General features: G+C 40.1%; 2 protein-coding genes and 2 non-coding genes across 5 annotated transcripts; 3 read left to right on the top strand and 1 right to left on the bottom strand.

The window, feature by feature from the left end:
• Positions 1-6539: 6539 nt before the first annotated feature.
• On the top strand, positions 6540-19820 carry LOC131460859 (casein kinase II subunit alpha). Of its 2 annotated transcripts, none has more exons than XM_058631715.1 (13): positions 6540-6696; positions 8814-9111; positions 9205-9316; positions 9425-9526; positions 14464-14514; positions 14774-14833; positions 15000-15083; positions 15725-15835; positions 16400-16501; positions 16742-16842; positions 17206-17354; positions 17434-17523; positions 18300-19820. In XM_058631715.1, exons 2-13 carry the CDS (start codon positions 9011-9013, stop codon positions 18416-18418), a joined length of 1182 nt encoding a protein of 393 aa, XP_058487698.1. In that variant the 5' UTR covers positions 6540-6696; positions 8814-9010; the 3' UTR covers positions 18419-19820. The 2 variants fall into 2 exon arrangements, with proteins under 2 accessions (XP_058487698.1, XP_058487699.1); XM_058631716.1 differs by having other exon boundaries at positions 18318-19820.
• LOC131461920 (small nucleolar RNA SNORA57) lies at positions 14554-14691 on the top strand. Its single transcript, XR_009240825.1, has one exon. It is a non-coding gene; the product is annotated as a small nucleolar RNA SNORA57 (small nucleolar RNA).
• On the top strand, positions 15133-15270 carry LOC131461921 (small nucleolar RNA SNORA57). Its single transcript, XR_009240826.1, has one exon. It is a non-coding gene; the product is annotated as a small nucleolar RNA SNORA57 (small nucleolar RNA).
• An 852-nt stretch (positions 19821-20672) lies between the features above and the next one.
• styxl1 (serine/threonine/tyrosine interacting-like 1) lies at positions 20673-25355 on the bottom strand. Its single transcript, XM_058631717.1, has 8 exons — positions 25138-25355; positions 24980-25041; positions 24039-24138; positions 23750-23883; positions 22062-22207; positions 21865-21962; positions 21334-21455; positions 20673-21160 (listed from the first exon to the last, which is right to left on the bottom strand). Exons 1-8 carry the CDS (start codon positions 25238-25240, stop codon positions 21032-21034), a joined length of 894 nt encoding a protein of 297 aa, XP_058487700.1. The 5' UTR covers positions 25241-25355; the 3' UTR covers positions 20673-21031.
• Between the last annotated feature and the right edge of the window lie 250 nt (positions 25356-25605).

The raw sequence follows: 25605 nt of genomic DNA on the forward strand, positions 1-25605 counted from the left end.
TGGTCTTCTACGCTCACTTCGTGTGTTTTAAAGCTGTGATCCATGTCTGCTCTACTTTAGGATCTTTGGTAATCCAGTAAGATGCTCTCAAATTGGCCTGTCTCTCTGCCAAAATGACACTATATGGCTCTATGATGTGCAGCGTGGGAATGTTGCAGGTGACACGGGATCTAAACACCGCTATAAAAACTCAGGTTCTTATAGCAAAAAAGGGAGGGTTCAAGAAAGACTGGAGAAAGGTCAAAGGAATAACTTGACATTTAGAAAAATGTACACTTATTAAGTTCCTCGCAGAGACTCTGGACTGGAAACGTCAGGGATTCAGTCTCTAGAGGGAACAAAAACCTTTAATTGTAAAGTTGCATGTTGTCTTTTATAATATTTAAATGCCATGATATTTTATTTTACAGGTCCATATGATCTGAATGATATAAAAGGATTTCATTCTTAACCTTAAACTGTCATTTAAAACTTCAGAACTGTCAGTTATTGTTTATGGCACAATTCGATGAAAAAGTCAAAAACACACTGATCAGCAACAACATTAAAAGCAATGCCCTGTTTTCATGATGTGGCTGCAAACAGTGGATGAGCATAGACTGTTTAATTCAGCACTCTAAGTAAAAGCTGTACTAATCTACAGTACTTTTCCTGCACTGAAATTTCATGAAAGTCTTTTGATACACATTTCAATAAATAACCAGAACTTCTCATTGTAAGTGTGTAGTGCGACACCTCGCTCACAGCCAGCCATGAGATTTATGACAATTTTCAAACATTTGACAGCCCACTTATGACTAAAATGAATCCTTTAAATCACCCCTGAAGTGATGTTTGGAGGTGCGCCCTTTTAAAAGAAAGTTATTGCACTTGTAGTCCTCTGGGGCAGTACAAATAACTGCACACTTGCATAAAGCATTCCAGTAGTGATGTGACGTTCCGTTTCGAGGCTTCGAAGCGTGTGCCGAGCAGGGGAGGGGGCGTTTCCGCGATGCGCGTATCGAGGCTTGCTTCATTTAGGGGAGGAGCCAAAATGATGACGTCCGAAGCCTCGCTGCCCGGCTGTACCACGTGATTACTTCGTGAAGTGGTTCAGATTTAGCGCGAGGTTTTACAGCTATATAGACCCCTATATAGGCTCCATTCAAAATGTGGGTTTTTGAAGTAGAGTTGCGGTCAGTTGAGAGTTTGGATAGTTTGAGAGTTTGGATACTAGAGTTTGGACAGCGTTTATATAGTTTGGAGAAAGTTTGGAGAGTTTAGGGAGAGATAGAGATTTAGGAGAGGGAGGAGAGTAGGATAGGTGATATAGGATGGAGCCAGCGAGGCTCATCATTGTCCAAGTTTCACAAGCATAATCTGTGCCCTTTTCCTAGTTCCACAAGCACTTTCACTGTCCTCTGCCTGATTACACCCATGCCATTTTCAGAAAAACATTGCACAACCTGCCATATTATGATATTACCATTTTGGGAAGACTTACACACACAGAATACATTCAAAACATTTATTAAACACATATGTACAGAAATTATTTGGTCATACATTTTTTGTAATTCATAGTCATTTCTAACAGACACAAAAATTCAATTCATCACACATTATGTGGTTCAGATACAGCTGCCTGTGATTATACACTTGGCCAGTAGGTGGTTTCGTGTGCACATGAAGCTTCGAGAAATGAACCCTTTCTCGAACCAATTGGCTCAAGTGGTTCAATGCCTCATGAGGCTTCATCTCACCATCACTACATTCCAGCCTTCCAGTTTTGCTCCACCTGTCAGTGCTAAAGCCTAATTAGAAGCTGCTGTGTGAGCTTATCCTGCAACTCCAAGAGCTCGGCACAGCCCTGCTCAATGGCTCCCAGAGGCTGACACCCACCCCCACCCCAACACACCAGGCAGGAAGATGTCATAGAGAAAAAGGAAGGAAAAGGCGTGAGTGCTATACCCTAAACAGGCCGTCCCTCTGGGCCCTGGGTCAGTACCAGCTTTGATATCTATTGAGCTCAGATGACTTTCGTCGCCCTGTTGATGCTTGTTTTAAGTTTCTCTTCTGGCATTTCTTTAACACTGAAAAACCTATCACTTTGCTCCTCAAAATTACAATTACAGTCATTTTTAACTCCTTTTAATTCTTTCAAGGACCTAAAACTTAAACAGGCTCTTTGAAGATGAACTTGACCTGGTAAGTTTCTTACTGTCATAAGACAGAACAAGGCTCACAGTCAGGGGCGTTGCAATGTGGCAGGCAAAGACGACCCACAACTGGGGCCTTGATCTGCAAAGGGGGCCCCTGAGAACAGCAGATTGCATTAGACCACAGCAACGACAGTTTAGTAAATGTTGTTAACTGACAAACTAGCAAACAGGTGCCAAGCCAAAAGATGATCAAGTTCCACAAACTGACTGACATTCTCAGGGGCCTTCTCTTAGCCTGGGGCCCCAGGGAACTGGACACGTTTCCTATGGGCTCTGTAAGATCACTTGTTGGCGGAAAGGCAGCTATACGGTATTATTTAGAAAAACAACACATTATACGCACATAAATGGGCTATAGAATAACGTGTTGATACTAGATATGTGTAGAGAAAGGCCTGCAGTAGTGCTTTTGTCCAAGAAAGCCCATTAAGATAATATATGCAGATGTAAGTCAGGGAGAGACAAGTTCATCGCTCAAATGTTATTGGGAATCGTTTATAGACAAGAGGTATGATAGAAAATCTGGAGTGGTTTGTTGTTTAAGTTAGTGATATCCTTGTACGCGACCGTATTAAGTTCCATCTGAACATAAAAAAACTGTCAAAATCACTGGCTGCACTTTCCTGACCTTCAGCTCCATCTGGTAAGCATTAATAGAGAATACCATGAGGCAAAGAGGAAGGACTAAGTTCGCAATACAGTTCTCCCTTCAACCAATCTTTCGTCTTCAACAGACCTTTGTAGTCCCGTAACGCAACTGCTTGACAGGACGGACACCCTCTCCCACCTCAGTGCCTCTTATTCAACCCTGGTTCCCTGGCAAAGTGGCCTGTCAGAGGGGATAATCACCATTGGACACACACTTCAGGTCCTTTCATGGGACAGCGGCCTTGGATAAGCTGCTTCCGTTTTTTACGATTGTTTGCACTGATGGGTGGAGTGTTAAAAGAGAGAGCAACACAATCCTCTGCAGGCACTCTGCCATGAACTGGGCTGTACAGTACATACCTCTACTGTACATAGAGTTCAACTGAGACAAATGTTATGTCTGATACTTTAAATAGTCAATATTTGATATGATAATTACCTTTGCCCCTTTAAACCATAACATTGAGATGAGTTCAGGTTTCTTTTCATTAGAAATATATTTAATAATTTTCAAATAAAACATTTTGGAATTGTGTGTGTCTCTCTCTCTATCCTCTCTATCACATGAGCATAGCCAGATGCACCCTTCATTCACATGTTATAAGCAATCTTTCCATCTCTGAAACTCTTTGCTGACACTGACAAGTTTTTTCCTTCTGTTTATTGTCAGTTTCTGTCAGATTCTCTCTGGTGTCTTTGCAGCATGGGCAGTTTTTTGGCAATAGGCATTTCTGGTTTAATCAACATCTTGGATTATAACGGTTATGCAAAAAAAACAATAACCCAGCAGTGACTGGAAACGTGTGTGTTTCCAGTCACTATGGATTACCCAAATCAAATTAAGCACCTACTTTCTGATCTTGGTGTGTATATGTATTTGTTACCTCTTTATGTTATTTTCTGACATAAACACTGAGCTTGTCAAGACCAGTGGAGATTTAACCAGTAAAAAGGCATTAACTAGGATTACGGTTTGCGATAATAACACTTTGTTTAGGCCATCAAAATGAATGGAAGTCAAATTTTGCTCAGTGTGAGCCATCGAGTGAAACCCCTTTTACAAACAAACAGATGATTTTCCAGGAGGGCATTTCCAATCCACTTATTTCCTGAATGTAATCAAACAGCACTGCGCACTTCCCTTTAGCCCATAAAGTTTGCTGTAATTACAGGTAGCCTTTGTTTGGCAGATATTTTCGAAGATAGCTGTCCCCTTGATCCACAACAACACACACGCACTCTGTCACACACTGTATATTACGTTGCGACACAGAAAGGGAAAAACTCCCCTCGGTAAAAGGAAGCCTGTTGATTCCCATTTTGACAAGACATGAACAATAATTGCGATTGTTTGCTGCTTGGAGCGTGCTAAAACTGGGAGATGGATGGGAGGAAGAATATACGTCTGAAAACTTTGAACCAGTGTCAACACCTAAAGCAATTGTTTGGAGGATATCCTCAATCAAGGCCCCAAAAAGCACAATGAATTGTCTGGCTGACAGAAACTCGCTGGCCCCAGTAACCCCCTTGAACTGCCTGCTGAGAAGAATGCTCAGATTCCTACACCACAGTGACATCTGAACTTAGTCTCTCATAATGAGCCTCCTGCCAGTTTAAACATGTCACTCATCTAATAAAGGCTTTGAGAGATAAAACTATGGCTCAGGCTGTATTATATTCATACTCATGATAGGATTAAACTGTGAGGTGACCATAGAGCACAGAAAATGTTAAGGGCCCCCACTGTGACTTTAGTATCACTTCCAAGTTCCCATCAAGTTAACTGTGCTCATGTGAAAAGTGCTGTTTGTTTTTCAAATGTTGTTCATCAACACACAAACTTCCCAAATTCTCTATCCACAACCATTGAGGTAAAATGTACACATTTGTATTAAAAATATAAGAATAGTGTATAATTAACAGATAATTCATTTATATAATTGTATTCTTCCCTAATCAAAGGGTGTGCCCTACTTACCAAAACATCAACAACAAGCTGTTGTTGTTCTCATGGCACTTTAAAAGTAAGGCAGAAACCTAACAATATTATAGAGAGAAGAGCAGCACTTTGTGTCAGTGGAGAGAAAAAGAATTGCACGTATTTAGGAAAAGTCTAGGTCCCATGGGATTCCTTTGAACATAGTTGTTACTTTGCAACATTTAAAGCCATTCAAAATTACTGTTTTCATTGTTGGTATTTTTGTATATTTGTATTAAAAAAATACAAATATTAAATAGGTTAAGGTGTATAGTTATCTCTCAGATCACTTGATTACATTATAGACAGGTTTTTATTGAATTAGTGACCACTATAACACAAAATATGTTGCCTTCCAAAGCTTTAATGTCAGAAGGCAGGCAATAACTTTGTGAATGGGCCCCTGTTCAGGTAAGAACAATTTACATATTGTGTTTGTCTGGCTCACATACAGTACATGACAACTGCCTTTTGTTCAGACACCCACAGGCCAAACAGTACACCTCCTCTGACATAACAAAATGACACAAATACAAATGTGCAATTAATCAAATGATATGAAAAACAACTGACACTGGCTTTTGAGGCCATTATGGGTCCTGGTCTTCATGCAGAGTAAAGGCCCACACTGACCTAGATAGAAATTAAGGAGCTTAAAGTACATGAGCTTCATAAGCTCAAATAACAACAACAATAACACATGATAACAGTGAAAGTGTTAACTGTGTTTGTGATATTTATTCAGACTTTTATTTATTTCAATGCCTGATCTCTTAGTTTTATTTGTTCATTCTTTTAAACATAAATACTAATATTATTATTCCATATATTCTGCTAAATTAGGAGTCAATATACTGAGCTTCTGAGAGTTGTAAGTGGTGCATGTTTGCAATGTTGTGGCGCCCCCCTTTGGACATACAGTATAGTGATGACCCTCATTCCCTGATTCAAAAGAGTGTTTTGTAAAACATTGGCTGCTGAAGTAACAGTTTCAAAGGGCAATTTTATTCAATTATTCATATCATCATTCTTCATTGATGTTGTTTTAAAGGTGGTGAGGGTGGTAGTGGTACTGATTTTTGCTATTTAAATATGTACTTATTTACATATTTTTACATGTTTTTGTTGTCAGAATCTCGATAAATGCTAAGCGCTCTTAAACTTTATTTTTACATCCACAGGTTTATTTGTCAGTTTAGTTTAGCATGCAATAAGTGTTGTACAATAAATGTTTATGCAATTTAAGAAATCATTTCATCATTTGAGAAAGTAAATTAACACGCTGCTTAAATTGTATGAACGAAAAGTAAAACAAACAAAAAAAGCACTGCATCTTATTAGATACGTTCCTGGATTGGAATGGAGAGCAGGTACATCACTGCTAAAACAGCCCAATGTGCCATTGATGGAAGTCAGTGAAGAAATGACTTTATGTAAAATTGTCAGTAAGACTGGGTTAGGTTTATTTATTTATTTTTTTGTTATTTGTTTCATTTTCTATGCACTATACACACATTCCTCATTTCCGCTCCGATCACATACCCTGGTATGCAGTATTTCTGAAAAAGAACCAGAAGGCTCGTATAAAGCTGGCTCAACACCGCTTTGAAACAATATTTCAATTCAAAGTAGTGAAGAGCTAAATCATTGTCATCCGGTTGGTCAGCGCCTTTGAAGTGGTTTGGTCCTCCGCGGCTCCCGTTGGAAGACACGGAGACGTAGGTGACGGCGGTCCGCCATATTGTCTCTGAAACAGCAGAAATCACAACTAGCACAGACACACCGGCGACGGAGGGAGGACACAACTGTCGGTCTTTCAAAACTCCGCTCGTTTCGGGAAGCGTTCCGGTCGTCGAATTGATCAAGGGGGTAAATATTCACAGCTCTGTTTGCTCTGCTTTTAACAAAACCGTCTCCTAGTCGCCGAGGAAGCTAGCTAACACTAACGCTAACGTTAACCACGTTTAAGTTAGCAGGCTAGCAACTGGGGCCCGCCTCGAGATGACAAGTTTTTAACACCTTGAGCTCGCCGTCAAGTGAACAGCGTTTGTTAACCAACTTATAGGCAATCATTTTTTAGTTACTGGTGTTTGTAACGAGTTTAGCCACTGCATGTTAACGCCCAGTAATTATTCAGTTGTGTTAACATTGCGGAAGCTTGACATTTACGAGTAACTAACAGCTTACCGATAACTTTGTCTTCAAACTAGTGTATTTATTGTGTACATGTCAATGGAAATTGACTACATGTACCCTTTGTTGAAATAGAATTAACACCGAACGAATGAGTCTTCGTAAATGTTGTGATGAATTAATCTACACTAGATTAAACTGTTAACGGTAATTTGGTTTAGATGATAAAACCTGTCCCGACGTTTTCTCACTGGGAAGACGTCAGACCGAGAGTATTACCGGGGGGTTTACCCTACGTTATAATTTGTTATTTACGATAGTTAATCGCGATGCCAAGGTTGCGATGTGAGCCAACGATCAGATATTAGAATAGAACCGTCATGCAGCGGTAGTAGTACTAAACAAGTAAAATAAACAAATAACTAAGATGGGATCCATAGTGATTTGAAATGTGTTTATATGGTAAATACATTTGTAATAGATGGTGTATATGTCCGTAAAACCAGGGTTGTGTTAATATAGTGTTTGTACATTTAGTTTTCTTCAACTTTTGTTTTTATAAAAAAAGTTGTATTCACATTTCAATTGGATCATTTATTATTTCCCATGAAGATCACAATCTAATCAATGTCTGTAGATGAATGCAAACGTAAAGGTGTAGACAATTTAACATATTGGTTTATTAAAATCCCTCATTTGAACCTACCCCTCCAAGTGTGGGCTACCTGCATAGCCTTTCAGGTAGCATCAAAACTCAAAAAAGAGGTTTAGTTTTAAAAACATTGTGGTCCAAAATGGTGGATCCTGATTTAAATGTAGAAGGCTTATTCTGGGGGTAATGAAAAACTTCAATTCATACAATTGAGTGATTGTACTCCTCTTCTTGCCTGCAACAACCTAGGACTGGGACACACCACCTAGTGGTTGGTTGGTTGCAAAGAATGACAATCAAATGCAACACTGCCTTAGATGGACTGGACTATCCTTTCCAGGATCAGCAGTTGTGTCTACTGAAACTGGAGGAGCCATTTGGCAGCAGCACATTTTATATTGGAGCTCTTTTAAATATCATCACTCAGACACATGTTTGCAGGCTGTCAGAACTATGGGTTCACTGTTACAGTGTTGAATTCCAAATTCTGAGCACAGCATAAACAGGCACTGCAAGTGAATGTACACACATCTACAAATTATCACATACAGGGGTCTTATATTTGCAGATGGTGTTGGTCATTTGGTGCGATGTCAGTCCAGAGCCCTGTAGAATAATGTCACCTTTTAGCATGTGAATATGTGACAGCTTGTATTAGATTTCAATGGCAATTAAGTCTTTAATTTTTTGAATTGTCGTGAAACTGAGTGGACTACTTGATGAAATCATTTTAACAGCATTTGTTCTAGGATTGATCCCCGTCCAAGCATTAAGATGCATAGTTTTGTTAATGTGCTGTCAGTAACAACACCTTTACGTCAGTAGAAGACCCTGCATTTGTGTTTTACAATAGCAATTTTGTACAGTTTTTGGTCTTCATTTTCATATTTTCTATGACCATTTGCACAGTCCTATTCACATTAGTTTGCAGTGTCCAGGGTATGTGAATCCTATGTGTGCGTTGCGGTGTGTTAATATGGATTTAGTAACAGCTTTTCATAAATTCCTGTTATATATTTGTGGATAGTGATGTTTACTTTTAACTACTGTACATCATAGCAGCCATGTGTACAATGCATCTGTTCAGTCTGGGTTTCTTAACATAAACAGCAGTGGTTGAGATACTGCTAAACTATGATGCTCTATAAACCAAAAACTCAGTTTTCTGATATGTAGTTTTCTCTTTCATCTTCTTCATCAGCCATTTCACCGTGCCCCTGGCGGCCCCTCCCCCCATCCTCAAATAAACCCCCCCTACCCTGAACCCCTTGCCCTATTGGGATCAACCTTCCTTTTCCCCACCTTCTCTCCTTTCCCCTCTCCCACCCATCACCCCTGTTTGGCTGACCATCCTCTGCTGCATTAAGAAGTCCCACCATCTCTGCCAAGCTGTCGGACATGTCAGGACCCGTGCCAAGCAGGGCCCGAGTGTACACCGAGGTCAACACTCACCGGCCCAGGGAGTACTGGGACTATGAGTCCCATGTGGTTGAATGGGGGTAAATATCTTAATTCTCACATTACACTTAGAGCATTTAGCAACTCTGAAACCCAGCTGATATGTGGCCGCCATTTGTTTTTCTTCTCCACAGAAACCAGGATGACTTCCAGTTGGTGCGAAAGCTGGGGCGTGGCAAGTACAGTGAGGTCTTTGAGGCAATCAACATCACAAATAACGAGAAGGTGGTGGTAAAGATACTTAAGGTAAATCTATACAAATACAGACATTTAGGTCAATTCACAGGCTCCGGTTGCATTTTCAGATTCTCCTCTCAGTCCCATGTGACTCACTGTTTCTTTTTTTGGTTTTAGCCCGTGAAGAAAAAGAAAATCAAGCGTGAGATTAAGATTTTGGAGAACCTACGCGGAGGTCCGAACATAATCTCCCTCATTGATATAGTAAAAGACCCAGTAGTAAGTAAAGTCTATTGATTTGGAATGTTATTTGGACTCTGGTCATGGTTATAGCAAAAACAGTTTTCTGGAGTTCTGAAATTTTATTAATGTACCAAAAGCATGGTGAACCCACCACCTGTGCAAGATTGTCGATTTCACTTGGATTGGAGAAGTATGTTTCTGTAAGTATTCAGCCAGCCGTGGCTTTAAGTTAGATGTACTCTCAGCAGAATAGTCTTACTCCGTGCTGTTTTATGGCTTTTTATCCAAAGTGTGGTGCAACACTGTGGTGTGATGATTTGAGATTGCATTTTCACAAAACAAGGAAACTACAGTAGCCACCATATTTTTCGTACTTATTTTTATGTAACTGGAGGGGGAAAAATTCAATCAAATCATCCAAAAATCACCTGTCTCAACGCGAGATAATATTGTTTACTGTTTTAATGGTGATATGGTTTGTTGATGGACCAGCTGACAAAAGCTGGATTGCTGGTCATTCTGTTAATTAAGAAATCGCACCACAAGATTTGCATCATTATAAAAAGATTCACATGATATATCACTTGGGCCCTGGCAGTGTGTTAGATGCAGTGTAATAAGACATAAATTGATGAATAGATGAGTGGTTAATGCTGTTGGTCAGATGTAGCTCCAGTACACACTGTAAGTAACTGGTTTGGCCATAGACCACTGAATGGTCAGTTCAGAACATGTTTATTAATGTTTAGCAAAATACTACTATTTAGCTAAACATTAATGAACATTTTCTGAACTGACCAACATTAATGCTCTACTACTAATTAGTAGGGCATTAATGACTTCTCAACTTTTCAGATCGACTTATATGTCGAAGTCGAGTCGACAAGTCGTTTGATGGTGTCATCACATTGACACAGTGGAGAAACACAGCTGTACAACAATGAGTAACTTTTATTAAAGTTCTCTGTAACACTAACAGTCAATGTGTATAGTAAAGTGCACTTTGAAAAAAAAAAATCAACATGCCTTCTCAGATATTTAAACAACATGTAGGCTAATACCTTGAATTTTTAAAGGGGACATATTATGCAAAATCTACTTTTTAATCATTTTAATAATTATATTTGGGACTCTGGAGGCCCTACCAGTCGCCAAAGTGTGGAAAAAGAATACTCAGTCATGTTTTCGTGGTCCCCCTTAGTGTAAGTATAGGCGATAAAACACGCGATGTTGAATTCCCTGCGCTTATGACGGCAGCATGCGCATTTCACCGCGAATGTTACCGCCCACCAGTAAGTTTACTTCCAGAGCTCCACGTTGTCCCTAAAACATGCGAGAGTGCAGGTGATAGAGGAACAGCGGTATTATGTCAACGCGGAGGGACAAGTGTGCTGTTGGTGGCTGCACAGTGGAGCACAGTGTTTTACACAAACTTCCAGCCTCAGAGGATTTTATATATGAAGCTAATGTGCCGGATGAAGTCAGCAAACGTGTGTTCGTGTGTTCGCACCACTTCACAGCAGACTGCGGCCAGCGGTCGCCGTATTTAGTCAGCGACCGTATTTCACCGATGTACAAACACACATTTTTAAGAAAAGCCATGTTGATACTGTCAGAGAACTAGTGGAGGGAGGGGGAGAGGAATGGAGTGGAGGGAACAGGAGCTGAGTGAGCGCAGTAAAAAGGACAAATCAGAAACCCCCTGGAAGAAGTGGGTTTGTGTTTGCCTGTGTCTCAATTGCATGTAAAGGGACCACGCACAAAACCGAGCGTTCTGAAAGGGGCAGGTTTAGCAGGGTTATTGAACTGCTATGGTGCTTCATCCTTATGGTATTTTGACCAAAGCATGTCACAGACATGTTCATTAGGACACCAGGGAACTATTTTAATTGGGGAAATAGGGTATAATATGTCTCCTTTAAGTAATGTTAAGTGCATAACAGAATGGTTTTAAGATCTCTCCCACCAACCCTCCTTGTACCGACCAGGTATTCAACTCTCCATTAAACCAAAGAGATTGCATTCTGTACACAAGCACACACGCAGAGAGGAAAAAAATGCGCGACTTGACGACTTGTGCCACTGACATCGACACATCGGCTTTTCTGTTAATGCCCTACTAAGTAGTAAAATCTAATTAAATAAGACTTTGTTTTGCACTTAGTTGGCAGCTGAAAGTCTTGTGTTACGACCAGGCCTAGGGGAAAACCTGATCACAACATTCATAATGAGACTCCCTCTTCTCAATTCCCAATAAACCACCAGCAACAAGTCAAACAAACCATTTTACAGGTTTATTAAAATCAAGCACAACACGTCTACTGGCAGTCTGGCTGTGAGTGGTTTGAGGAAGTCTCCTGCAGCTGGGATGTTCAGGCCTCTTAATCAGATTCCTTCCGGGCAGGACCAAACAGCTCCCAGGCTCCACCTAGACTCACTCACACAGGTCAATCACTCAAAACATGCACACCTGCAACCCATCTCACACTCACATGCAGACACATACACAGGGAAAAAGCAGTCACGACCCTGGGGTCGTAACACCTCCCCCCTTAAAAGAGAACATTTCTCCCCTAAAGAAATGTTTGATACAACTAAAATGCTTAAGTTGCATATTTTTTGATGTTGTACCTCCAAACAAACTACAGAATATCTTAAGATCCGAACTACATTTAGCAGAATCCACACCATTAGCTACATGAGTGGGTGCCACTCCCACAAGGTAACAAAATGGCTACCACCATGAGGTAAAAACATCACAAGACAAATTAAATTTTGTGCTTTTCCACAATAGTAACAAGTGTCCCACACAAAGTGGAGTGAAACAGCCACAAAGCAAATGGGTCAAACCGAAGTTGCTGCCACAGCAACACACCAAACCCAACAAAAGTGAACTGCCACTACCACAGCACTAAATGGACACTGGTCCTTGACCAAAGTTACTGAAATAAATCAAAACGGACTGAACTGGAAAGTCAACTCCACCATACAAAGATCCACTGATCTGTAGAGAGACATCATCCCACTCAAAAATCCCAATTGCACACAATAAATACAACAGTAACACACAAGTGACCAACACACAAAGTGGACTGCATCAACCATAACAAAAAATGGTCACTGTAGTCAACCACTGACCACACACTAATGTTGCCAACCTACACCTAAGCTGCAACCGAAAAGTGACCCAACGAACATGGAGCGCAGTTACCACAAAACAAAGGTCACAAACCACAAGTTACTGTAAACAAAGTATTTATTGTGACTAAATAAGTGATGTGAATTATATTTGTAAAGTGCAAAAACCGAGGAAAAAGTAAAGAGACACCCAACCTATCAGGATGAAGCTAAACCTAGCTAGTCTTCAATGGCTTGCCGAGCTCGAGGCGACTTTAAACGCTGAACTCAGTGCATCACTGAAGACCAGGCGTAGTCAACAGCAACACTCTGAAGCGTGCCCCCACTCAGGATTACCACCAAAAATAAGAAAGGCAAAATAACAAAGTGGCAAGGTTGTGACACCTGCCCGGCGGCTAACTAGGGTGCTCAAAATAAAACACTATCACAGTCAAATAAAAAGACACTAACCATACACACTAAATTCACCTCATGGATGTTCAAATCTGGACCAACTCTGGTCAACCTATCCAGGTGTCTTATCCCGGTCGAGCCTCCAATTGTAACGACCAGGCCTAGGGGAAAACCTGATCACAACATTCATAATGAGACTCCCTCTTCTCAACTCCCAATAAACCACCAGCAACAAGTCATCAAACCATTTTACAGGTTTATTAAAATCAAGCACAACACGTCTACTGGCAGTCTGGCTGTGAGTGGTTTGAGGAAGTCTCCTGCAGCTGGGATGTTCAGGCCTCTTAATCAGATTCCTTCCGGGCAGGACCAAACAGCTCCCAGGCTCCACCTAGACTCACTCACACAGGTCAATCACTCAAAACATGCACACCTGCAACCCATCTCACACTCACATGCAGACACATACACAGGGAAAAAGCAGTCACGACCCTGGGGTCGTAACATCTTGTTAACTACTACTTAAACCAATGAATATAAATAAGGAAGTTGCATATGGCTGATTGAATTTCACCTTATCAGTGTCTTTCATTGGGTCAAATGAAAAGAAACGGAACAAGGCTCTATGCTAACTATTTGCCTCTAAATGAAAAAGTTTAGGAGCACAGTGGCAGAAGTACACCATTATGTACAAAGAGTATAGGTTTCTTGCATACGTACTGCAAAAATAATTTTTATCAAAAGGACCAAAATACTTTTTATCAACAGGGAGAGAACTGCTATAATTTTTTAGATATGTTACAATGGCCTGATTGTAATTTGGGGCATAAGGGAAAAAATGTGTTCAGATAAAAGCCGCTGTAGATGTACAAACAGGGCAATCCTGCTTTAAGAGACTGCATGCTCTTCTGTGAATTGTGATCTGTTTGTGGAGATGATACTTTAGTGCACTGAACATTGAAGCAGCAGCTTTACTTGTGTCATTTTCCGTCTTATGAAATCCACCACACTTTTCTTCATTCTCTTCTTAGCTGCCCAAAATAAAAGTGAATGGGCTTAATGCTTAGTGCAAACCATAATAACCATAGGCCACTGAAACTATGAAGAAAACATCTTGTGGTTAGTCACTCACACACTGTGCTCCTTTTTAACCCATTCATGCATCTTTTTGGTGGGCAAATGTGAGTGAAATACTGGCATTGTAGACTGAAAGTAATTATCTGTACATGGGCTGTTTCCCTTATTCACATCTTCAGGAAGTGAATAGACATGTTGGAATGTGAATGTGGCCCCTGTGTTGCTGCCAGTGTGGCTCATAGTTTGTGTTGGTGCCATAGCTGACTACAATGTTACTGATTTAGTTGAAGTATCCTCGGTGGTAGCTATTTTTGATTAACACTGCAGCATATTAAATACAGCATACATCTTTTTACCTTTTGCAGTCCCGGACACCTGCATTGGTCTTTGAACATGTCAACAACACAGATTTCAAGGTAGGAGCTACCCTTGTCTGTTCATGTGTGAGATGAGACCCTCCTTTCTTGGCATACCCGTTGTTTTTCTGTACACGAGTGTGTATGTGATGGAGGAAGATTGAGAGTCCAGTGTTATGTCTTCGGTGCCAGAAAGTCAACCATTTTCTGGTTCTATCCTCAATCACTGGCATAATCTTACTGCTTGACTGTCCATTGATGTTTACTATTGGACATTACTATAGACAGAATAATGGTTTTGTTTTGCTTTGCTATCCAGCAACTGTACCAGACCCTAACAGACTATGACATCCGTTTCTACATGTACGAGATTCTCAAGGTGAGTGGGCTCATAAATTGTACCCTCTAAATATCCTGAAGCTGGTGACGCATTAAGTGCTTAAACCAGATGGTACTAAGTGCCTGTTTGCCTGTCAACAATGTGTTGTCCAGTCGCTACTTGTTATCGGTTTTGGAATGAACAAATGTGCCTTTGTTATGTGTAGGCTCTGGATTACTGCCACAGCATGGGAATCATGCATAGAGACGTGAAGCCACATAATGTGATGATTGATCATGAACACCGCAAGGTGAGTAGTAAACATAAGCAACGTTCTGTATAACTTAATATGTAGTGAACCTCCTTTCTTGGCATACTCGTTGTTTCCCCATACACGTGTGTGTATGTGATGGAGGAAAATGAAAAGTCCAGTGCTATGTCTTCGGTGCCAGGGAGTCGACCATCTTCTGGTTCTATCCTCAATCACTGGCACAACCACACCAGTTAACTGTTCCAATGTATGCACTGCCTAAACAAGAACATGCCAGCATAGTTCAAGACCCAGTTAAACTGATGTCAGATGACATTATTCATCCAGAATGTTGTGTCAAGTAAGCTAGTCCTGCTACTGTGGCAGAAACATGATTTCTAATACTTTGTCAGGTCGTGACTGGCTCTGTTCAGGTATCCATTTTTAATTAAATAAGATAAACAATTGGGAAGATCAAAAACTAGCAATTTATTTTCTACTTCAATGTGGCCCTTGTATTTAACTATTAAGTTGTATCCTTGTTTGGTATCTTTTGATTTGCCTGTAATGCCTCTAATTTATATCTTACCTCAACACTTTTATTAAAATGAACTTGGGAGAAGTAGTCATTATTCATGGTCTTTGCTGTGTTTAACACCAATACTTGAACTGTCATAACTAATTAGTTTCTTCATCTGTAGTTGCGCCTTATTGACTGGGGCCTGGCTGAGTTTTACCACCCAGGGCAGGAGTACAATGTCAGAGTTGCCTCTCGCTACTTTAAAGGGCCCGAGCTCCTGGTGGACTATCAGGTATACCTGTGTTTTATTGATTTTCTTTTACTGCTGGGCATATTTTCCAAAAATTTCAATGGTTTCTCTGTATACAGTGGTATTTTTTATGCATGAGGATGTGCTCATGAGAGGGAGACAGTTGTGTTTGTACGTGTATTGAGAGAGAGAGAGGGGTTGAGAGAGGGAGTGGTGTGTAAACGTAACTGCTTACATTCTTGATACTATAACTAGAAATACTAGTTTTGAATTAACTGCAGCATTTGATACTGTTTACCACCTAATTCTCATCTCATACCTTGACTGGTCTGTGGGCTTTAAAGGCACTGTTCTGAAATGATTTGTTTTTTACATAAATAAATACATTTGACCTTGAAATGTGGGCTAGTAGGCTCCAGGTTGCATCTGGTGCATTTGGCATAATTGAAATAGGTTAAGGTTGTTGATGGCGATGTTTCTGGAAGCCTTTAAATATGTCTGTTGCACAGAAATGAAGATGCTGCTGTTCACATATTAGTTGTTTGCCATCTCAAATTCATTGACCTCTGTTTCTTTACACTGAAACATGTTCTCTGTGTGTTGAAGATGTATGACTACAGTCTGGATATGTGGAGTCTGGGCTGTATGCTGGCAAGCATGATCTTTCGGAAGGAGCCTTTCTTCCATGGCCATGACAACTATGACCAGGTAAATAGGAAATTAATTTAGCCACTTAGCAGTAGCAGATATCTGATGTGTCTTTCTATGGCTACTTTACTGCTTAAGCCGTTCTGATGTGGCCCAATGTTGAACAGTTTTGGTTTATGTGGGATATCATCTCAGGCCACAAATCTCATGAAAGTTGTGCCATCCCAGTGTTCTGTAGGTTTTTGTCCAGTAGTGTCTCACCCAGAGGTGACCGGCTGTTTGTCCCTTGTTTTTCCTCAGTTGGTGAGAATAGCCAAGGTTCTGGGCACTGAAGACCTCTATGACTACATCGACAAGTACAACATTGAGCTTGAACCTCGCTTTAATGACATTCTGGGAAGGTAAAAATCAATTACTGCGGTCATTTGATCATGATGATGTCATAGCTGTGCTGGCTTTTGTTATTCAAGCTCAAGTGGGCAGGATATCTTTTGTGTTGTTGATCAATAAGTCCATAATAACCTTTCAGGATAAAGTAAATCAAGTAATCTAAGAGAACAAGAATGCTGCACCTTTTCCAGGCAGTGGATCAAGCATAGCCTGGTAGCTTTTATGCATAATTTTTGAGAAAGAATGCAGCAGATCAAAATGATTTAGATCACCTGTGCTCCGCAATAAACAACATTTATTTATTTTTATGGTCATCACAAGACTCTCCTCTATGAGTTCTCAGAATTCATTGTGGATTTTTTTCTCTCCCCCAGACATTCTCGCAAGCGGTGGGAGAGGTTTGTCCACAGTGAGAACCAGCACCTGGTCAGTCCAGAGGCTCTGGATTTTCTGGACAAGCTGCTGCGCTATGACCACCAAGCCCGGCTGACCGCCCATGAGGCCATGGAACACCCTTATTTCTGTAAGCTTACATGAACAAACCAGTGTTGTTTTTAAAAAAGCAAATCTGTTCTTTATACTGAATGTGTTGTCCCCTACAGTCCCTATTGTGAAGGATCAGTCTCGTGTGGCCGGATCAGCCAACCTGCCCAGTGGGAACCCGGCTGTTAGCTCAGCGAGCATGATCACTGGTGAGAACACATGTATACTGCTACATGGTCTGCCACCTTTAATCTCTACTGTCTCTGCATAAGAATTTAATCTCTAGTTTTACTTATACCGATATTGCAGCCTTGAGTATTGGCCGATACCAATATCGATCTGCTACGATATCACCACGAATCATACATACTTTGATTACTTATTTTGTAGTGTGGAATGTTAGAATATGCTTGATCAAGTGATATTACTTAAACGGAGAACAATAGTCAGCAACAGTAGGTATGAGAAAAACTGTCCTATTTATTATTAACCAATGGGTTACATACATTTTAACCTTCAATGTAAGAATATTTGATTTTTTTCCATGTTAATTTCAAACAGTCTATGGTTAATTTAATCAGGAGAAAATATACCCGTGTTTCACAGGTAACAATGTGTCTTGAGAGAATACCCCTAGTTTTCACTATTTTGGATTAGCCCAACCCACACAGGGTGAGTGACTCGTCCTGCAGGTAAACCCGGGGCCCGACCACCGGCCCCGCAGACGTACTTAGCTCCGTGTGTGGAGCTTCGTGTCGGATTTTACATTTTTATCAGTATTGGGACGATATCGATACGGAGTATTTTATCGGCTAATCCCTAAAAGGTGTATATGGTGTTAAAAGTTCAGTTAAATAACTATCAATCTTAAAAGCAACTGGTAACCACCAGTGTAGGCTAGTCAAGATGTACTATATACTATTTTAGATGTGTACATTATTGCGGGTATGTTGTGCTAGTTTTATGATGGTCTGTCCATGCTCAGGTATTTCTGCCTTGCCAGCCTCTACTGCCCTGGGCCCTCTTACTGGATCGCCGGTCCTGTCTGCTGCCACCAATGCCCTGAGCACCCCGGTGCCCGCTGCTGCTGGTGCCCCGCAGTGACACCCCCATCGAAATCCTCCATCACCCTGCCTCACCTCTCCCACCTCCACCACCACCCAGCTTGGGGGAAGAAACTAGACAGGTGCCACTCTGCCAGCCCTCCCCATATCCAACCAGACTCCACATGACTATACCCCACCAACCCTTCGTCTGAAGGACGCTGTCATCCAAGAAAAAAAACAATACAAGTTTTCTGCATTCCTTTGCCTCCTCGAATGAACGTGTTGACCTGAAATCCAAAATGAATGTTCTGTGTAATTGAAGTATACAGATATTCCTTTCATTTTCCCTCAAGCTGTAGTGAATACAAATGGGTGTGTGTCTGTGTGTGGTGAGCTTGAGAAAGAGTGTCCCCCGTTGTAGTTTGGATAGTGAAGGCACTGGTCAGCAAGTATACAAAGAGAAGGCAAAAAGAAAGCTGGCTGCCACCAGTATCAAAAGGAGCACATCCTGTGTATAGTTTACGGCTGCAGCACTGTCAAACAGGACCTGAGGAAAACATTTCCTTTACCTTAACACCCTCTTCATCTCAGCACGTGTGGTGCTGTCCTGTGCTCCAGGTGTATGTGAACACAATGACACTTCAACACTTTCTCTGCCTGAGTAGTCTTGTCTAGCCTATCTTACCACACCAGATCACGTATCTTCTTTTTATAACGTAAACCCCCTTCCCCCTCCCATCAAGCCATGTGTTGTTACAACCTTTTTGTATTGAAAAATGTTCTGGACTGCTGGATTAGGTTTATCATCAGATTGACACTAGTGTACTTGGGATTCTCTAGAAGCCAGGTAAGGTTAATTCAGGTTCCCGAAGAAAGAGTTCCTCAAACGTGCTGCTTTCAACATCCTTGAAATGCTTCAAGTGGCTTTTCTTGAATTACTTCAAGACATAACCAAAGTTTACTCAGTTGGTTGAAAGAAGAGACTGACCAAACCTAGTTTTATTTTGTGGGAGTTTCCTCGTGGAGATGCCTTGATGCAGGTAGGAGATGTGGGTTGTAGTGAATCAGAAGTATGAAATGTGCAGGTTACAGAAGTGCTGTTAGCATTGTGATGTGGGTAAGCTTAGTGAAGAGTACTGAGTTTTATTGGCTTTCACCACCACATTGAAGGAAATAATGACTTTGAAATTTTGAATAGCACTTAAAGGGTAGCGTTCTCACCCAGTGTTGTAGTGTCAAGAGTCTGGAAGTGTACGTATTAGATCCTGCAGTACATAAGCATTTATATATATTTTCCCATTTCGAAACCTGAAAATGCAAATAAATCAGAACATGTACACGACCTGTGGACAGAGCAGTTTTGAGTCCCTACATCACTGTATATATTTTTATGTTCTTATGTAGAAGACTAGTATTTGAGAATATTTGTGTAAATAAACGCGTGTTTTATTTATCAGGTACATCTGACTGTTTCATGTCATTCTCATTTGTGCTTACATGTGAACATTTTGTTTTTCAAGTGTAAATTTAGCTTCTACTGAAAGAAAATCTGTATGTTGCCTTTGCAGTGACTCCAGACCACTGCATTGTCAACAGATGAGACAAATTCCACAGTGCATGTAAAGTATACGTGAACTCACTGAGGGTTTATGGTTTTCTACTGAAGATGTTGACCTTTTCCTGACTAGAAATGGGGGGCGGGGAGTTGATCTGCTGCTTCTTAAAACTTAAATGTTAATTTGTAACTTCAGGGTTTGGCATTATGTTAATAATGCCAAAATACATCTGTAAATCAGCAGGTCCTCTGTCCATGCAAGCTTAAACCATGTATATCTGTATGGAATTGGTGTGGTAAAGTAAGTGCCTTTTAAAAGCAACACACTTAAATGTCTAATATAAGGCAGTGTAGGTTTTATTATGTGAGACTTTAAGTGGCTAAGAGGTGTTTTTCCTGGAGTGCCTACTGTTTTCACTAGGTGTGTCTGTACTGTTGGTCCTAGGCACAGTTGCATGCAGTGCAATTAACCACACACAACAGACCTATCCTTTAACTATAAAGTACTCTATGGATTGACTTGGTGACTTAAGCTGTGGCTGATTGGTGCATTTTCTAACATCTTTAAGTCAAAGCATGAGCATGACCACTTTATCCTTTACATGAGAGTTGTGGGGGAGCTGGAGTCAATCCCAGCTGACATAGGGTGAAAGGCGGGGTACACCCTGAACAGGTCTCCACTCCATAGCAGGTTAATCGGAGACACTTTTCACACCCACAGTTTAGTGTCCAATTCACCTCTGCATGTTTTGGGAAAGAGGAAACTGGAGTACCCTGAGAAAAGAAAACCCACATGCAAACACTTAAAGGACATGGGCCTAACCAGGATTCAAACCAATGACCTTCTTGCTGTGAGGAACAGTGCTACCCACTACTCCGCCATGTGGTCGTTGTCAAAGCATACTTCTCTCAGGTAATTTCAACTCTGATAGCTAGCTAAGTTTGTTTATGCAGCTCATTTCATTACAAAGCAAATCACTCTGCATTAGATAGTTTACCTCATTATAAACACACTTTACTGCACATATACAAACTAAAGTATAGGAGTGCTTCAATAACAGTATTTTACAGATATAATTACTTTTATTTATAATATTATTTAAATGTGTTCCTTGTTTAAAAATATGGTTCAGATATATCCGTCATTGTATTTCCCATGGTGTGCTGCTCCCAGTCAGAAAGCTGCTGTAGAAACCCTGTGTTTGGCCTCATGTTAGGTTTACATCTCAGCATATATTTCCAGGCCTCCTGAAAAAAGTCAAACCGACAGCATTATGTACACTGAAACAGGTAAATGGTTATATTGATGTCGCCGATCATTGTCCATATTGGCACATCATCTGTAGAGATGCACTCAACTAGGACTAAACAGTATTTATTGCTGCATTCTGCTAAAACTAAGACCAAAGACACTAAACTCCACTTTCCTTAAGTGAATATTTGAAGTGGTGCATGTTGAAGGCAATGACCACAGCACTGCAGCGACTCCTGCCCTGCTGGGAAACCACCAGGACACGAGAGCCCGCATTGATGTGTGACTCTGAAAACACAAGAAATAGAACTGTTACAATGAACTGGACCTTGAAAGTAGTAATATTTTTGTTAAAATCATTGACATAATTAAATATTAAAGTTACAGGGGACTGTCTGTGAAGGCTCTTAGTCATCGAGGTCATGGACACATTCACTAATTAGTACAGTGTACACTAGTACAGTATATAATCAATAATCTAAAGAATGTCTCAATTAGACCTATACAACCTCTGACATTAAGGTTGAAATAAAGGACACAGTCAAGTTGACATTTAATATAATTGGATTTTCCAATTCCTTTTCCAGTTGTACATAGCTTAATATTTATATTGATTATTGTAGTTTTCACTGCATGGTGTCTAATTAAAATTAAAACACTTCATTATAAAACTTTGATGTAGAAAAATGTGACTTACCAATGAAACTACAAATTCTTTCAAAACTTGAATACAAATCAGACGCCACTGAATCAGCCACAGGGATGTTAAGGACGGTCAGGTTCTTCTGCGTTGGCCTAAACCCAAGCAGGGTCACAAAAACTGGAGAATAAACTCAACAGCATGGCACTCACACCTCTGTCCAATAAAACATCAAATACTGAGTCCTCACTTACTCCAGGCTGTCGCACTGTGAGACGTTGACGATGGCTCTGATTTTCAGGTCGCTGATGATCGTGGAGTCCGTGCCATGTTTCAGGTTACCCATATACAGCAGTCCTGCTTTAATCTCCAGCGGATATGTCTTCAGGTTTTCCAGCTCCTGAGACGGCACACAAATACAGGATTTCTACCAAACCAGTGAGGTATGGTTGTATTACAGGCAGACCTTCACTCCCAATTCCCGCCATTTGATACAGACTATATATTTATGGGCCTATCCTGACTTCTCTTTTAATATCAGTGGACATTTTCCTGGGGAATTTATGGTCTCAATCACTAGTGCCAGGCATGGTGTCCATTCATTTTGTAACTGCTTAGTTTTAGTTTAGTTTTTATTAGTTTATTTTTTTTATTTTTGGAGTATTTGCCAGGTGCAAGATTCGAAAAGGTCATAATAAGTATTGGGTCATAAAACCCCAGCCAAAGATGCTATATTTTAAAAATGTATCAGGACAGATGAACAACCTTCCCTGAATCAAATATAACAAGAAAGTAGACTGAAGTGCAAAATGTGCATCATACTGCTGAGGTTGGATGCAGTTCGTGTGCAGTTAGGTAAAAAAATATAGCCAACAGAATAAAGACACACATGAACATGACAACATGAAAAATAATAAATAACCCTCATGGGACGCATCACATCACTTATGAGCCAGGAATCTCAGGGAGATTGATCTGAGGAAAATTAAAAAAACAAAAACAAGTAAAGCCTAGACTAGAGTTTGATTAACTTAGATGAACCAATTCAACTCTATTAACTACACAACAAATGTTATTATATTTAACTTGCATAGCCTTATCCCACATTCTAAACAAAATGAAATTGAAAACATTTTATTATGAATGAAAAGGCTGGTAGAGAAAAAAAGAAACACACTTCATATGAACCCAAATAGCTTACGTATGAAATAAATGCACATAGTCGAGTTTCAATTCCAGTTCAGTTCCAGTTTCAGATAGTTATTTTTTAAAAAAAAATTTTAACTCTAGTTTTTATTTCAGTTTTGGTTTTCGTTATTTTGTTAGTTTTCTTTAACTATAATAACCTTGATGTGAAGCTCGTAGTAAAGGTGCACTAAAGCAGCTTTTGGTCATGGCCACCCCTGCTCTTCCAAATAAATATTTTTATCTGGTTAAGAAAGATAATATGGTACGGGCCAAAAATACCTTAAGGCTTCGAAGTGGCAGTTTCGCTTATTTAAAATGTATCTATGATATTGACAATGACTTCTATTTAAATGTATATACTCATTTAATAATTCACAGCACTGATACAATGATGATTTGTTGAATCTGCTCCAGTGTTTCTGGACTGACTGACGACATCAGTAAAGTGCTTCTTAAGAAAGAAATCCCTCTCCATCCTGTTGTTTATTGTCATTCAGAGTGATCCAACCACCACACGTTGAACCGTCACAGTTTGATTTATCTGGGTAGGAAGGATGGTTTCGACCCACTCCTGTTCACCTCCGTAAAGTTTAAATGAGGCAAACATAATAAATGTCCCGATAAGTGAAACAGCTAACAAGATAAAGATGTTTAAAACAAGAGACACTCACTTCCCTGAGGTTTCTGTCTTGTTCTTGTATCATGAGTGTATAGTTAATTACATTTGGCTCCATGTCAGGAGTGTCCGTCTTACCATGATGGTGTACATTATTTTCTCCGTCCTCAAGAAAGGGTAGAGAGCAGTGAATCTTTGAAAGCCTCCTCTCACTATGTGGACAGGACAGAGACTTGCTTCAGCCAGAACCTGGGCACAGTCAAAGGCTCTGCCTGCAGGGGAAAAAACAGTAAGTAACCTAACATCACCTCATCTGAAATGCAGACTGAGGGAATTAGGAACAATCTAAAAATTGTAATATACAAAACAAAGGTGTAAACTTTGTCCCTAAGTTCAAGCATGTCCAGTAGAAACTCTCTCCAATAACCTTGTTCCTGCAAAGAGCTGGTGTTGCTGTCGTAGACCACCACGTGCTGCATAGTGTCGACCTCCACGGCCACTGGCAGGAGGAATTTACCCTCTGAGTCCTGGAAAGAGCTTTAACATTTGCAAAACCAAACCAAGCAAACCAAGTGGTATTTATTTTTTAAAGAAATTATACAAGCATACTCGTGGGTAGTATATTCCATTTCTGCAATCAACTGTCCTAAATGTTATACACTGGACCTTTTAAGTGACACAAGCCTTTAAAACTTTCACATATCCACATATCTGTGGTTTGCTGAAAACACACAATGACAAAATGCTAAAGAGTCAGTTTTGGGGACGATATTTCAAGATTGGGATGTGAGGGAGGTCACCTATAGCTCATTTTATTTTGAATGGGTATTGGACTCATAGTGAGTGTTATCTCAACAACTACTTTAAAAATAACAAGTACATTTGGTGCAAATGGATGATAAAATGTATTAGCAGTCAGTTATAGTCATTATATGTGAGGTCATTGCTGCTGTGACATCATACTGTTTCTTTCTCATAATTTAGGAACAGATTAGATCGTGAGCATCTTTCTGCAGCTTGACTGGTCAGTGGAGGCAGTGTCTTTGAATTTCCCCAACAAAAATGTTTTCTAACATTGTCCTTCAACTGTTCCGCCGCCAAAACTCAGCGAGCAAAGACAGGAGTTGATAAAAGTGATGATAATATTTTCTTTGCTTCGAGTTTTACTTAGGATTAACATGCTTCTAAAAAAACATTTTGAACCCACAACACAGCAGATGCATACAAATTCTCTTCTTTTGTAATAAGGAAAACAGCGACTAAACTCATTTGCATATTTATATAACAGTGCAGCATTTGTTTTCACAGAAAGACTAAATGTAACTGTAGATGAACTAGATAAGACTGTCGATAAAATGAAATCCATACCACTTTTGCACTTTTAGCCGTTATGATGTGCCCCGTGTTGTAATCTTGTCTTTCACGAGTGTCTGCAAAAAAAAAAAATTAGACAAACATGTACAAAAAAATACAATAAACGAATGAAATCAAGCAAATACAAAGTTATATATACGCTAACTTCGTACCAATCAAACAGAGGTAGTTGATGTCGGCCAGTCTTGACACACTCCTGCACCTGTTGAGGAGATTATAGAGCTCTGATGGCTCACACATCAGGAAGCATGTCATCACAGCAACAACAAAAACAGCAATAAAAACAATTAGCTCAAGATATAGTCAACTGACTGGTATATTTATATTGACCTGCTGGGCAAAGAGGTACGACTACTGAAAATGAGCATGAGCTCAGTTCTTTTCATGGTTTGTTTGTATGGGTCATGTTGCTAAGCAACACAGCATTCTTCCTCATCCGTGGTAGTTGATGTAGAATCTTAAAGGCACAACAGTACATTTCATGATAATACAAAGTCCATGTATACATGCGTATATATATACGTACAGTGTATGTATATATACAGTACATGTACAGTATATATACGTACATATAACAACATTAACAAAGCAAATAAATAAGTAAATGAAATCAGACAACT

This window comes from Solea solea, chromosome 6 (genome assembly GCF_958295425.1).
Source record: "Solea solea chromosome 6, fSolSol10.1, whole genome shotgun sequence".
NCBI lineage: Eukaryota > Metazoa > Chordata > Actinopteri > Pleuronectiformes > Soleidae > Solea > Solea solea.